Below are 14,180 nucleotides of genomic sequence, written 5' to 3'. Positions count from 1 at the left end.
ACAGGTGGGTTCACTCTTAGTTGTTTCTGTGGTTACCTCAAGAAAAAGGTTGACTATGCCTGCTGTATACTCTTCAAGTCAGTGTTTCTTAAAGTGTGGTCAGCGGACTGTGTGCATCTCAGTTGTCAGAATTTTATGAATTCTGATGCCATAAGGTTGCTAGGAGTCAGGGCTGACTCGACGGCACCTGACAACAACAGGATCCATCCCAGACGTAGTGATTGCACTCAGCCTAAAGTTTGGCAACTATTTATTGCTCTAAGGTAATAGTGAAGAATATTTTTAGGAAGAGAATTTTAGGAAGATTGTCAGAAATGGTATAAGTTTTTCTTTTAGTGAAAGAATAAGCTTTTAGTGGGGAACCTGATAAGTTAGGTAAGTTTCTTTTCTGAGGACCATCATCATCAGTACTCGCTGCTTACCATGTGCTAAGCCCTATACTATAATCGTGCAGTATTTTTTATGTATATTATCTAATTTCATGCTTAGTATAGCCTCAGTACCTTTGTGGTTAGTCAGTGTTACTTCTACTTTGTAGATGAAGAGCTCTAGAAAGTGACTTACCCAAGGTCACATAGCTGAGAGTGAAAGAAGCTGAATTCATGTGTATATCTAACTCAAGGCCCTTCTTAGTTACCATTCCATGTTACCTCCCTTTTTGCTTACGTAATTAATATATGTGGAAAGGCTTGGTGAAATGTTATTTTAAGCTATATTTCTGTGAAAATGAGATCTCTCTGAATCAGACCAAGTATTTATATTTTATAAGAATATTTGACTTTGGCTGTTGGATCTGCCATCCTCAAAATTTGAAATGTTGTCAGCTTACTTTAATTTTCCTTTTTTTTCCCCCAAACACATTTAATTTAATCTATAGCTTTGGCTCACTAGGTTAATATTCTTTCTTGAGTCTTTTTAGAGTACCATATTTTTACACAAATAACACGTGCCTTCTGTGTTTGTTTACCAGCTGCATCTTCACCCCTGAGGTATTTTCACAAGCGCGTTATGCTAATGTTTTTACAGCAATTGTGGAAGAGGATTGGCTTGGCAGTGCTTGTGAGGGTGCTTGCAGGAGGGCGAGGCCAGCAAACAAACAGAAGGTGCTTGCTATTACGTAAAAATGCAGTAATTATTGTACTCAGCACGGTAACTATATGGAGTCCCTGGGCTGTGCAGAAGGTTAACACGCTTGGCTGCTAACTGAAAGGTCGGCGGTGCCTCAGAAGAAACGGCTAGTGATCTACTTCCGAAAAATTAACCATTGAAAACCCTGTGGAGCGCAGTTTTACTCTGACACACGTGGGTTCACCATGAGTCAAATCATCTTGATGGCAACTGGTTTTTATTTGGTTTGGAATGAACATATAAGCTAGTTGCTTTAATATAGAGTAGTATTGTTTTAATAGTTAGCTCAGTCAGAAAGTAAGCATCATTTCACATGCCCAAATCTTAAAAGAATTTAGGCTGACTCAAAAGAATCTGGACCCCTGTCTTTTACTGAGGGGGGGACTGCCAGAGCCAGGGCCTGGGCCCGTAGGATCTCTGCTAACCTATGTATTGCACAGGAACTCCGAGAGTTGCAAATTCTAAATGTTGGGTACCTACAGGGTGTGAGGTTATTCTTCTAGGTGTTGTCAATACAGGGGTGAATGAGCTGGAAGCAATGTCTTTTCTTATGGAGCTGATATTTTAATGGTTGGAGACAATAAATTAACATTTAAATAAAAAATAAGATACTTTAAGATATGGGTAAGTGGTGTAAAAGAGATAAGGCAGGCCACTGTTAAAGAGTGTGATGGCAGGGGTTATTTTTCAGGGGTTACTTTGCTAAAGAGTGACCATAAAATTGATTGTCCAAAAGGGAATACTCTTGAGAGTAAAAGGGGGCACTATTAATAATTAAAGTAGGACAATAGGTGTAAACCAGGACTGTTCTGGGCAGACTGGCCCCATAGTCACCTGACTCTGTGGAGATAACATGTGAGCTGAGGCCTGAATAGTAAGGAACCTGCAGTAGAGTGAATGCAGGGGGCCAAGGAAGAGGAATGTTAGAGAGATGCCACCTCTAGGTAGTGGCTTTCTAGGGAAGGGAAACAAATAGGTTTGGAGGAAGATAAGAATCAGAAAATGAAATAATGAAGGACCAGAAGTGCAGGGCAAGGAGAATAATTGCAAAGGGAGGAGGAGGTGAGGAATAAAGGGGAACATTGGGAGAGGTAGCAGGATGGGGTTATAGAATAGTTGGGGTTATAGACTGGTTGGAGTTATTCATTCATTCAGCCAGTACTTGTTGCATGTTTACCTTGTGCCAGGCCTTGTGAGGCACTGGGGATATAGCAATGAGCAAAGCAGATAAAGAGAATTGCCCGATCAGCCCTTGTGTAACTCCAAGAGGACACATTCACACTGTGCTTTTTTATGGCACTTATATTCTAGTGGAAGGAAACAGCAGAGAAACAAGTACACGAATGGAAGATGACTTCAGATATTGCTGTTTTAAAGGAAATAAAATAGGGTAGTATGAAACAGTGAGGGGTTAGAGACCTCTTTGGATTTTTAATAGGGAGTCTGGTAAGTTAGGTGATGATCCGTCAGATTTGGACTGATCCAGATAGTTTTTCCAGCTTTGGGAAGAAGTTTCTGGTTTGGTGACCTTTTAGACGACTTCCCTTTTTATGGGATCTTGTGAAATGATGGGCAAATTCAGTTGGGCATGATGATGGCCCTGACACGACAGAATGTTTGGTAAACAAAAACTTGGATGATGACATTTTATACTTTATGTGACTTCTAAATTGGTGACATAAAAAGTAAATTGGTGGTATTAAAAAGCATGAGGTTTAAGAAAAGATACAAATGAAGTTTTTTGTTCTTTAGTTGTGAGTTTCATGTAACTTGCAGGTGGCTATAACATCGTTAACATTTATGAGATCCTTGGTGTTCAGTGATTTTAATTTACTTAAAGAACACAAGGGAATAGCATATGCCTTAAATTCATGGATGCTTTTATTCATAAGGACTTTAACGTGTATTAGCTCGTTTAGCCTTTGAGATGTAGAAAGACCAAGAATTGGTGAAATACTGGTTTTCGAAATAAGAGAAGCCCCTGGAATCCCTGATAAATTAAGCAGCGATCATGCTTCAAATCCCTTTTGGGCTGGAGTTTCAGGAGGCTGAGTTCGTGGAGTAGCATACTTGTTGCCTTTGTTTTTATTTACCCAGTAATCTGGAGAGTCCTAGTGATTTTTTTTTTTCTTTTTCTTTCTTTTGTTTGTTGGGAGTATTTGTAATTGTGGGTTGGAAGTTGGAATAATGTAAAAATTATCTGATTGGGATTTTTGAAACCAAACCACAATTTGAAATTGGTTCCTGATTGAGCTAACTTTTAAAAAAAAAAAATAAATAAATTTTTAAGAGCCCTCTAATTCCTGTGCCTTGGTCAGAAAAGTTATTTGTTTTTTATGAGAACTTGTTAAATACAAATTTAATTCAGTGAAATAATCATTTATTTTGGTGGTCTCTGTCCCTTCTTTGAGAGCAATTATCTAGAGATAAGTAAAGCTAATTAATAAGGTTTATTTTTTTGTAGCACCTTCTGCCAGGTCCAAAGCAGCTTGGGGTCACCATGAGTCAGAAACGACTCAATGGCGACTAACAAGAAGACGCTTGTTTTCCTTTAATGCACAATGTTGTTGTTATTAGTTTAGTATAGGCATTCCTGTACATATATATTTTTTCTCTAAAATACTGTACATGAAAATGACGAAAACTATTTTCCATTTGGTTGGGGTTCCATTTGAGAATTACCTTCAGTAAGACATAGGCTACAAAATAGTCATTTTATTTCATTTATATATACAAATCATTGCTTTTCTGTGGCTTAGAGAAAAGGTAAACTACTTTTTTTCACATAACCAATTCTGAGTTATGATAACGCTGAGCTTTGTGCCTCATCGTGGATTGGTGTTGACAGTGGTTTTACTTTGGTATCATTGAATATCACGCATTCAGTTTAATGTATAACGTGTTTTCAAAAATAAACTTACTAAACTGCTATTTTTTTAGGTATGTTTAGTGTGTGTGACACAAAATAGTATGAAGAAAATTGTACTTGAGCATCGTAATTCTAAAGGGAAAGTAAAACTGTTTGAATTTTATACCCTGCAATGTAATTGTATTAAGTTAACAAATTATTTTTTCCAGGCAGACTCCAGGTTAAAAGCGCTTAATGCAACATTCAGAGTGAAAAACCCAGACAAGTAAGGTTTTGTTTTAATAACAGTTACAATGTTGTTTTGAATGATGCCTATCAGTCTATTTAATTTTTCATTTCTGAATGTATGCACTTTATTTCCTAAATATTTTAAATAGTGATTCACATTCAGTAAAATCCTTTTAAAGTCTAAAACTGATTTTGAAATTTGGGTAACTTGATTGGGTTTAAGGTTGTAAGTAACTGATGGAAGTTTTAGAAAATTAAACGCTGCTTTTTTGTAGAAGGAGTTATTAAATGTTGCTGAGGTATCGGAAAAATGAGAAAGTAATTTTAATTTCATATAAAATAGTTTTTCTTTCATGACCTTGCTTGTCAAATATGTGTAAAACTCAAGACAATTATATGTTATTTATATTTTTAATAATTAACTGTCTACCTTATATACCAAGAAAACCTGGTAGATAAATGCATATGACATAATAAATTCGTGTAGTGTTTTCGTGGAGATATGTGAAAAATACTTGACTTCATTCTTGTCAGTGTGGTGTTCCTATATTAAAGAAAGGTGGTATATTTAGGAACGGCTTTCCCTGAGGATGGAACCAAGGCTTTTCTTAAGATTTTGGGTTTCCTCTTTCACACTATTCATTATAGGCACCTTTACCTAGCACTAAAAGGATTCAGCTGAGAGAGTTTTTCAGTTAGAAATGTACTTAGGCAGATATGGCTTTTCCATTTTGGGGGAATAAAGTACAAAATCTGTTACAATTTCTCTAGTTAGTCCTTTAGCATTAATTTCTACGTAGCAAAGACCAAGCTTGCATGATGTGGTGACCTATGATGCCTGACTTTGTAAACCATAGTGCATTAGTAATAATGCCTCTGATTTTTAATATAAATGGTGAATATAAAATACAAACAAATATTTAACAGTCTTGGTAATTAGGGAATTATGACGGTAACCACTGAGGATTTTGTGTTACAGTGACATCCATGGTGTATAAGACGTGTTCTCTAGACTAAAGAAGCCTGGTGGTCCAATGATTAAGCACTTGGCTACCAACCAAAACGTCAGTGGTTCAAGCCTACCAACTGTTCCGCAGGAGAAGAGTCCTGGCAATCTGTTCCCATAAAAAGTAGAGCCTAGAAAACCCTATGGGGGCAGTTCTGCTCTGGCACATTGGGTCACTATGTGTCAGAGTTGACTTGATGGCACACAACAACAACAACTCTAGATTAAGATCTAAAATTATGTCACCCTCGAGAAAAAAGTTGTGGAAAACCTCAAAAGCTAAGTTTATGAAATTGGTGGGTGCACATTCATTAGGGGAGCATGTAGGTGAGAGTGTCAGAACCCTTCTTAATATTTTGGCAGTGGATTGTTTTTCTCCCCTTTTCTGACGTAACCAGATTTTCTGACGTAACCAGATTTTCTGAATTGCTAAATTTTATTTAATATTCATATTATATATAAAATTTTAAACATGATATGACCAATAATATAACTAAGACAGTTTTTTGCCACTGAGTTCTTGTTAAAGTATATAATTAGGGATGGAACTTGTTTGTCTTGAATTCTAGATAAGAGCATTGTCTACGTCAGTCATTGTTATAACAGATTCTTAATCTACAGAATCTCTGCCTAGCTGGCCCAGTGGATCAATTATTATACAGACCATAATTTAAATGGTTTTACATTACTAAAATAGTAAACCAGAAAGGTGGTATCCAGAAGGATGTATCAAAATTATTCTTTTAATACTTGTTTCATGCATGTTTATCTTTTCCCAAACTAGATTGTTAAGGACTGTAAGCAGGAGAACTTGGAGTCTTCTACATGGCCTCCAAAAACCAAAACACCAAACCCCTTGCCATCAAGTCAATTCTGACTCATAGTGACCCTATAGGACTGAATAGAATTGCCCCACAGAGTTTTCAAGGCTGTAATCTTTATGGAAGCAGACTGCCACATCTTTCTCCCGCAGAGCAACTGGTGGGTTTGAACCGCTGACCTTTCAGTTAGCAGCTGAGCACTTCAACCACCGGACCACCATGGCTCCAGTTTAGATAGCCTTAGGTACTCTCTGAGCACTTTTTTTAAAAATAATTTTTATTGCTCTGAGTACTTTTTGCATCACATTAATTATATATTTTTCTTAAAAGAGATGTACCTAAGGTTTACCTCCATTCATTGAACTCATATTGTTGCAAATAAGTTAAACCCAGTAAGACAAAATCTAGATGATAAACTGAACAGATTATACAAGTATTTACATAGTTTTTAAAAAATTTTTTTATTGTGCTTCAAGTGAAAGTTTACAAATCAAGTCAGTCTCTTATACAAAAATTTATATATACCTTCTGTATACTCCTAGTTGCTCTCCCCCTAATGAGACAGCACATTCCTTCTTTCCAGTCTCTATTTTCATGTCCATTCGGCTAGCTTCTGACCCCCTCTGCCCTCTCATCTCCCCTCCATATAGGAGCTGCCCACATAGTCTCATATGTCTACTTGAACCAAGAAGCTCACTCCTTACCAGTATTATTTTCTATCCCATAGTCCAGTCCAATCCCTGTCTGAAGAGTTGGCTTTGGGAATGCTTCCTGTCTTGGGCTAACAGAAGGTCTGGGGACCATGACCTCCAGGGTCGTTCTAGTCAGTCAGACCATTAAGTCTGGTCTTTTTATGAGAATTTGAGATCCGCAACCCACTGCTCTCCTGCTCCCTCAGGGGTTCTTTGTTATGTTCCCTGTCAGGGCAGTCACCGTAGTAGCTGGGCAATACATAGTTATTTTTAAATCTACTATTGCTAACTTCAGATGTCCCTATTCCCATAGCTCTGCTTTCTCAGTTATAGTAGGAATAGAGTCTGGAGGCCCCAGGGAAACAACGAAAACTGGTAAATGAAATTCTGATTAAATAAAAAAAGGAGAGGCTTTAAGTTTAATGTTTTATTTCTTTTAAAAAAATCTGAGTCAAATAAAGTAAAATGTGAAGAACTGATTAAAAAAAAAAAAATCTGCTGTCTCCAACAGAGATAAGAAAGAATAACCACTCATGTCCTGGACTACTGTGCACAGAAGTTTTATCTACTGTGGCTTCAGTTGCCTGTTTTTTTTGCTTAAAAAAAATCTAACTTTAGTTAAATCCTGTATAAAATTATGGTTTTCTTCTTTTAAAAGAAAGCCAGGCTACACAGTCAGGTAATTGAGATTATGATTTGCTCAGGTTATCCCTTGAGTTTCCCAACTATCAAGTTATGTTACTTTCCCATGCTGAGTTTGGGACAGGAAGTACTTACTGATAGGGAGGGGAGGTTTATACGGTAAATTTTCTTCAAAGAGCTCAAGGCACCTAAGAACTGGAGGGAAGAAAAGGAGGTTGAGGAGTGAGCTGATATATTATTTCTAAGTCACTCAGACTACTAGAATTCGTTGACGTAATGGTCATATATAAGTTAGGAAGACATATAAGAGATTCTGTATGACTTGGATCTGTAGTTGGGTAGAGAAAACCAGGGCCGTATGAAAATATGAAAGCCATGTGACATAGAGGACAGTTAGATCCCAAACTATTTATGTCACGGGTCTTTGAGATGGGAGAAATGCATTCAAAAAAAGGCTTGATGGTGGTTATTTTCAAGATGGGCCTTAAGTAATTGGTGAGATTTGATTAGGCGAGACACCTGTCCAGGTTTAGAGGGGGAGATGACTGCCAAGTAAATGAATGTAGACTATGGAGATTAAAGGGCAGCATAAGAACCTGTAATGGTAACAGGACTGTTTTGAGGAGATCGAAATTAAGGTTGGTTGAGGCCATGTTGATTTTGCCCCACAGATAAGGATTTTAGATATGTAGTATTAAAGAAAGGGAGTTTTATATCACCATTTCCCTACTCAGGACTGCCTTTGACTCCCTCCTTTCAAGTGAAACTAACAGCATTCTGGCTTTATTATATATGATTTTTAGTCTTTTATCTCTCTTTAAGAACACCTAGGAGCACAGTGGTTAAAACTCTCAGTTGCTAGCTGAAAGGTTGGCTATTCAAACCCACCAGAAGCTGCATGGGAGAAAGATGTGGTAGTCTGCTTCCTTCAAGTTTACAGCCTATGGGGCAGTTTTACTCTGTCCTATAGGGTCTCTATAAGTTGCTTCCTGATGAAGTGATCAGCTGGGAGGCTGTCCCCTGGCCCTTTAAAGAAATTGTGCCACTCTGTTAGTCAGATAGAGAAACCATATATGCCTTATTCATTCTCTGACCAAAATTGTTGGGACCTTTCATCTCAATTCAAGAAACCTCTGCTTCATTTAATTTAAGTGTTCCAAGTCTTACTGTTTATATTCTTAGAAATTTTTTCATAACCAAACGTGACAACTAATAATTTTATAGTCATGCCAGCTCTAGAGTTGGGGAGCTAGGTCCTTAGGGAATCTGATCAAGTCTGCAGAAGCTACAGAAGGCTGAAGCTTGTAGAATTTCTGGCTCTTGGGGGGTCCCAGCACAAGATCTCATCAAGGACAGGGTTTAATGAACTATTTGTCTCTTAACATTCAAATTTGTGTCTTAATTGCTGAGGGAAAAATTATACCAGTTAAAACCTAATTGGCCCTACATAAAGAAAGCAGTTCACACTTATCTAAGATAATACGTTCTTTTGTGAATTCAGTTTTATTTAAAGATGTAAAAATTTTTTTCACTAGGTAGTACATTCTCATGGCTAAGCAAATGTGTATGTAGATAGATAGAAACAGAAAAGTAGACAGTGAAAAGTCTCACCCCGTACCCATCTGTCCATTCCTACTCTCCCTTCTCAAAGATTGACACTTAATTCATTTTTAGGTTTATATCCCTTCAGAACTTTATCCTACAAATGCAAGCAAAATTAGATAGTACATGTGTTAGTCATCTAGTGCTACTATAACAGAAATACCACAAGTGGATGGCTTTAACAAAGAGAAATTTATTTTCTCACAGTCTGTTGTTAGGTGCCGTCGAGTCGGTTCCGACTCATAGAGACCCTATGCACAACAGAACGAAACACTGCCCAGACCTGAGCCATCCTTACAATCGTTATGCTTGAGCCCATTGTTGCAGCCACTGTGTCAATCCACCTCGTTGAGGATCTTCCTCTTTTCCGCTGACCCTGTACTCTGCCAAGCATGATGTCCTTCTCCAGGGACTGATCCCTCCTGACAACATGTCCAAAGTATGTAAGACTCAGTTTCGCCATCCTTGCCTCTAAGGAGCATTCTGGCTGTACTTCTTCTAAGACAGATTTGTTCGTTCTTTTGGCAGTCCATGGTATATTCAATATTCTTCGCCAACATCACAATTCAAAGGTGTCAGTTCTTCTTCAGGCTTCCTTATGCATTGTCCAGCTTTCACAGTCTTGTAGGTTACAAGTCCAAATTCAGGGCGTTGGCTCCAGGGGAAGGCTTTCTTTCTCTGGCTCTGGAGGAAGGTCTTTGTCCTCAATCTTCCCCTGGTCGAGGAGCTTCTCAGGTGCAGGGACCTCAGTTCCAAAGGATGTGCTCTGCTTCCGGCACTGCCTTTTTGGTGGTATGAGGTCCCCAACTCTCTGCTTGCTTCCCTTTCCTTTTATCTCTTGACAGATAAAAGGTGGTGCAGGCCACACCCCAGGGAATCTCTCTTTACCTTGGATCAGGGGTGTGACCTGAGTAAGGGTGGTGTTACAATCCCACCCTAATCCTCTCAACATAAAATTACAATCACAAAATGGAGGACAACCACACAGTACTGGCAATCATGGCCTAATCAATTTGACACATACTTGTTGGGGGAGGGACACAATTCAATCCCTGACAGTACATTTTCTGCCTTCACATCTGGGGTGTCACAAGGGAGACCAGGCATGCATTTGTATTCCACTTAACTGCTAGCCAGTCTTGTCACCCCTTCTATCTTTGAGGTTTGTTTTCTTAGGTGAAAAGCATCGCCTTGTGAGGAGCAAGAGTGATAGAGGTGAAATATTTTATCTAATGTTTTAATGCCTTCAAATGAAATAACAAGTTACAATAGTTGTACATTCATCTCCTTATGTGTGGAATAACTCATTTATTATTAAATAGATACTTTATTGACTCCCTGTTTTATTTCAGGCACTGGGTGAAGAAGGTAGAAGGTCCTTTTCCCATAAAATTTACAGTCTGGGTGGGAGATGGAAAGAGACAGACAAGTAAACATGCACTTACAATATGCTGGGGCATGTACAACAGTAGGAAAACTATAGGGTACTGTGGAAGCTCTTAGGAGACATACTTTTCTCTCTCCTGTGTGTGTGTTGGTGCGGGGAGTACCGGAGGGAGTGGCGATGTATGTTAGGAAGTGGTATCTAAGCTGAAGCCCAAAGGAGAATGGGTTAGCTAGATGATGAGGTAAGGGGGTTAAGGAAAAGGGAAAAAATAAAGGACCTATGTAAAGGCCTGGAAGCAGATTGAGAGCATGGCCCTTTGGAAGGTGTTGGTAGTTCAGTATGGTTGCACCAGAGCGTTTAGGTAAGTAGAAGAGAAAAGTTGAATCAAGAAATGAGGCTAAAGGGATATAGGCAGGAATGAAATTGTGGAGAGTTTTATAACCCACATCGAGGAGTTTGGAATTTATCCAAGGATCAGTGAATAGCCTTTGCAGCAGTGAGAAACCTGCTTAAAAGCAGGGGAGTGACATTATTGGATTTGGACTTTGGTAAGATCATCCTAGCAGGGTGGACAGTTGATTAGAGTGATGTGGGAATGGACCTGGAGACCTGTTAGGAGGCTCTTACAGTAATTCCAGGTGAGAAATGATGATGCTAACCTGAATCTAGGGTATTGGCAGAGGGGCTAGAGAAAAGTGGATGGGTTTGGGGAATATTTAGGAGGTAGGATTGACAGAACAGGTGATTAGTAGAATGTGTGAAGGGAAGGGAAGGAAATACAGATGGTACCTAGGTTTCATTCTTTACAATACTAGGGAACACGGAGAGAGAGATTTTGGGTTGTAGGGAAAGATAAGTTGAGCTTTGGATATGTAAGCAAATACAAATGTTTGCTAGTCGGTTGGCTTTATAGATCTGGAGCTTGGGAGAGAGATTTGGGCTGGAGGTAGATAAGTGGAATTCAGCAGCATGTGGATTGCAATTGTGAAGCTTTGTGAGTGACAAATCACATAAAGAGTGTATCGATTGAATGAATGATGGCGGAAGACCCAGGGCTGAACCCGGAAGAATGCCATTTTCTAAAGGATTACCAGCGTCCTGTGGGGGAGCTGGTTAGAAATTAGGTCCCTGGGTCCCACCAAGGCTTCTGTGCACCCTGTGGTGGTTATTCACATCTTGCTCTTACTGCGAGATTCAGGAATCTACACTTTTTAACAAATTCCTCAGGAGTCGTCTGGTGCAAACCAGAGCTGGGGCTGTAAGAGATGGAAGTGACCGGAGACTAGAAGGAAAACAGCTCACAGTTACCTAAGGCAATACACCCAGCCCAGTGCCATACAGTCGGTTCCGACTCATAATATATACCTCTGACAGAACAGAGAAATATCTGAGGAGGGCAAGGTCAGCTGTTCACATTGCTAAGAGGATCAAGTAAGATGAGGACTGAAATGTATCCTTGGATTTTGGCAGCGTGAAGATAGTTGGTGGCTTTGTCAGGAATATTTCCCCACTAGAGCCTGGAGTGGGAACTCTGGTGGCGCAGTCATTAAGAGCTATGGCTGCTAACAAAAGGTCGGCAGTTCAAATCCACCAACTCTATGGGGCAGGTCTACTCTGTCCTATAGGATCACTATGAGTTGGAATCGACTCAGCAGCAACGGGTTTGGTTTTTTCGGTATAGCCTAGAGGAAGAGCTTGGCTATTAACCAAAGAAGGTTAGCAGTTTGAATCTACCAGCTGCTCCTTGGAAACCCTATGAGGCAGTTTTACTCTGTTCTATAGGGTCACTCTGAGTCAGAATTGACCCGGTGGCAGTGGGTTTGTTTTTTCCATTTTTGGTTTTATAGCCTGGAGTCTCTGGGTGATGCAAATGGTTAATGTGTTTGGCTGTGAACCGGAAGGTTAGAGGTTCAAGTCCACCCAGAAGAGCCTCGGAAGAAAGGCCTGGTGCTCTACTTCTGAAAAATCGGCCATTGAAAACCCTCTGTGGCACCGTTCTACTCTAACACACACCGGCTTGCCACGAATCAGACTTGACTTGACAGCAGCTGGTTTTTCATACTGGAGGCAGGAGATAGATGGTAGTGGGCTGAGAGGTGAATGGGAGGGAAGTGATGATTGCTGGGGAGATAGTACCTTGTCAAAGGGTGGCTGTGGAGAGGGCGTTAACTGTTTGGGGATGTGTTGTCAAGGGAGTGTGTGTGTGTGTGTGTGTGTGTGTGTTCATCCAAGAGAGACCTGAATGAATTGATACGCTGATGAGAGTAGTTTACAGAGAGAAATTCAAAAATTGGCCTGTGGGAAGAAGAATGCTAGAGGGAAAGAAGAAACGATAACTGTGGATGTGGGAAAGTGATAGGTTTAGTGGCAGGAGGTGGATATGGTGGTGGTTTCTATCTGATGGCTTCTGTTTTGTCAGGAGGAGGGAACCTCGGTTGTTAGGAAGGTAGCAGGTTTGAAGTCTTTATGGAGAGTGGCAGTCAGTAGATTAGGGAAACAGAGATGACTGGGGAGCGTTAAGATTAAAGTTAGAGGCCCTGAGTTCACGGTTAGACCATGAGATTTTTTTTAGCACCATGTATTTTTTTCCTATTTTTTTAAAGTATTTTTCATACCAACAAATTTTACCTCTATCTCAGTCCCACAGTATAAATTAAGGAGTATACCATCTTTTCGTGCCTTCAAAATATCGAAAGAACGTATGGCTGTCTTACTTTAGAATTTTTTGCATCTGTATTGGGGTGTGAAAGTTCAGAGCCAGCCTGTGATTAAATAGGATCTGTGTAATTATTCTCAGGAAGTACTGTTTTGTCTTGAAGGTTTTGCCTGCCTGTCTTCATGAGAAAAATGATGTGTTTTTCCTTTAATTTCCTGTTTCAGGAGGTTTACTGAACTAAAGCACTACAGTGATGAGCTGCAGTCTGTCATCTCACATCTTCTTCGAGTCAGAGCTGTAAGTCGTCCCCAAGAGCTTTCTGACACACGTTTGTAAGGAAATACTTCTCATTTAACCATTAGGGTTTTAGATACTTAGTTGTGTTTATGTCGAAGAACTGATTTCTACTTTCAAATGTTGTGTGCTCACCATCCCAACTTCATGTTAGAAAAAATGTAAAATGTTTTCGGGCATAAACCACTTGAAGAATTTGAACCTATTCTTTTCTCTGTGGTTTGTAATAGTATGCTTGTTTTGACATCTTGTCACAACGCCTACTGTTTCAAAATAAATAAAAATAAATGAAAGGCCTGCCATTTCAGCATTAGGGTATAATTAAATAAGGGTAGGGTTTTAGATCTACCTGTAATAATACTCTTATTCTTTCAGGGTTTTTTCATTTTATTTTTTTAAGGTCTGTGAAATAGTTTGTGCATTTAGGCCGTTCTGTGTCTTGTGCTCTTAAATCCTGCTACGTAAACTTATTTGGGGTAATGATCTGCCATGACAAAAGGAACTAGAAATGGGGGAATCATAGTTGTACACTGCCATGTAGTTTGGCCGTAACAGACATGGCGAAAAATGCTTCTGGGTAAATTGAACTTGTTGTCGCCAAGTCGATTCCGACTCATAGCGAACCAAAGGACAAAACAGAACTGCCCCGTAGGGTTTCCAAGGCTGTAAATCTTTACCGAAGCAGACTGTCACATCCTTCTCTCGCGGTGCAGCTGGTGGGTTTGAACCCCTGACCTTTTGGTTAGTAGCCAAGAGCTTTAGCCACTGTGCCACCCAGGCTCCTCTCTCAATAAATTAATGTACCTGGAAATATGTGTCATTCACTCCAGCCCTTTGGGGTAGCCCAGAGGAAGC

At 39.5% G+C, this 14,180-nt stretch overlaps 1 protein-coding gene across 3 annotated transcripts in view; it reads left to right on the top strand.

Annotated features, from left to right (window-relative positions):
- SNX4 (sorting nexin 4) overlaps positions 1–14,180 on the top strand; it is a 119,266-nt gene that overhangs the window by 22,165 nt on the left and 82,921 nt on the right. For all 3 annotated transcript variants that reach the window (XM_049878887.1, XM_049878879.1, XM_049878870.1), the window contains exons 6-7: positions 4,207–4,262; positions 13,256–13,328. In XM_049878887.1, coding sequence (XP_049734844.1) covers positions 4,207–4,262; positions 13,256–13,328 — 129 coding nt within the window. The remainder of the gene's footprint in view (positions 1–4,206; positions 4,263–13,255; positions 13,329–14,180) is intronic.

The sequence above is a fragment of the Elephas maximus genome, chromosome 1, assembly GCF_024166365.1.
Source record: "Elephas maximus indicus isolate mEleMax1 chromosome 1, mEleMax1 primary haplotype, whole genome shotgun sequence".
Classification (NCBI taxonomy): domain Eukaryota; kingdom Metazoa; phylum Chordata; class Mammalia; order Proboscidea; family Elephantidae; genus Elephas; species Elephas maximus.
The sequence above is the reverse complement of the archived record's forward strand: the minus strand, read 5'-3'. Positions and strand labels throughout refer to the sequence as shown.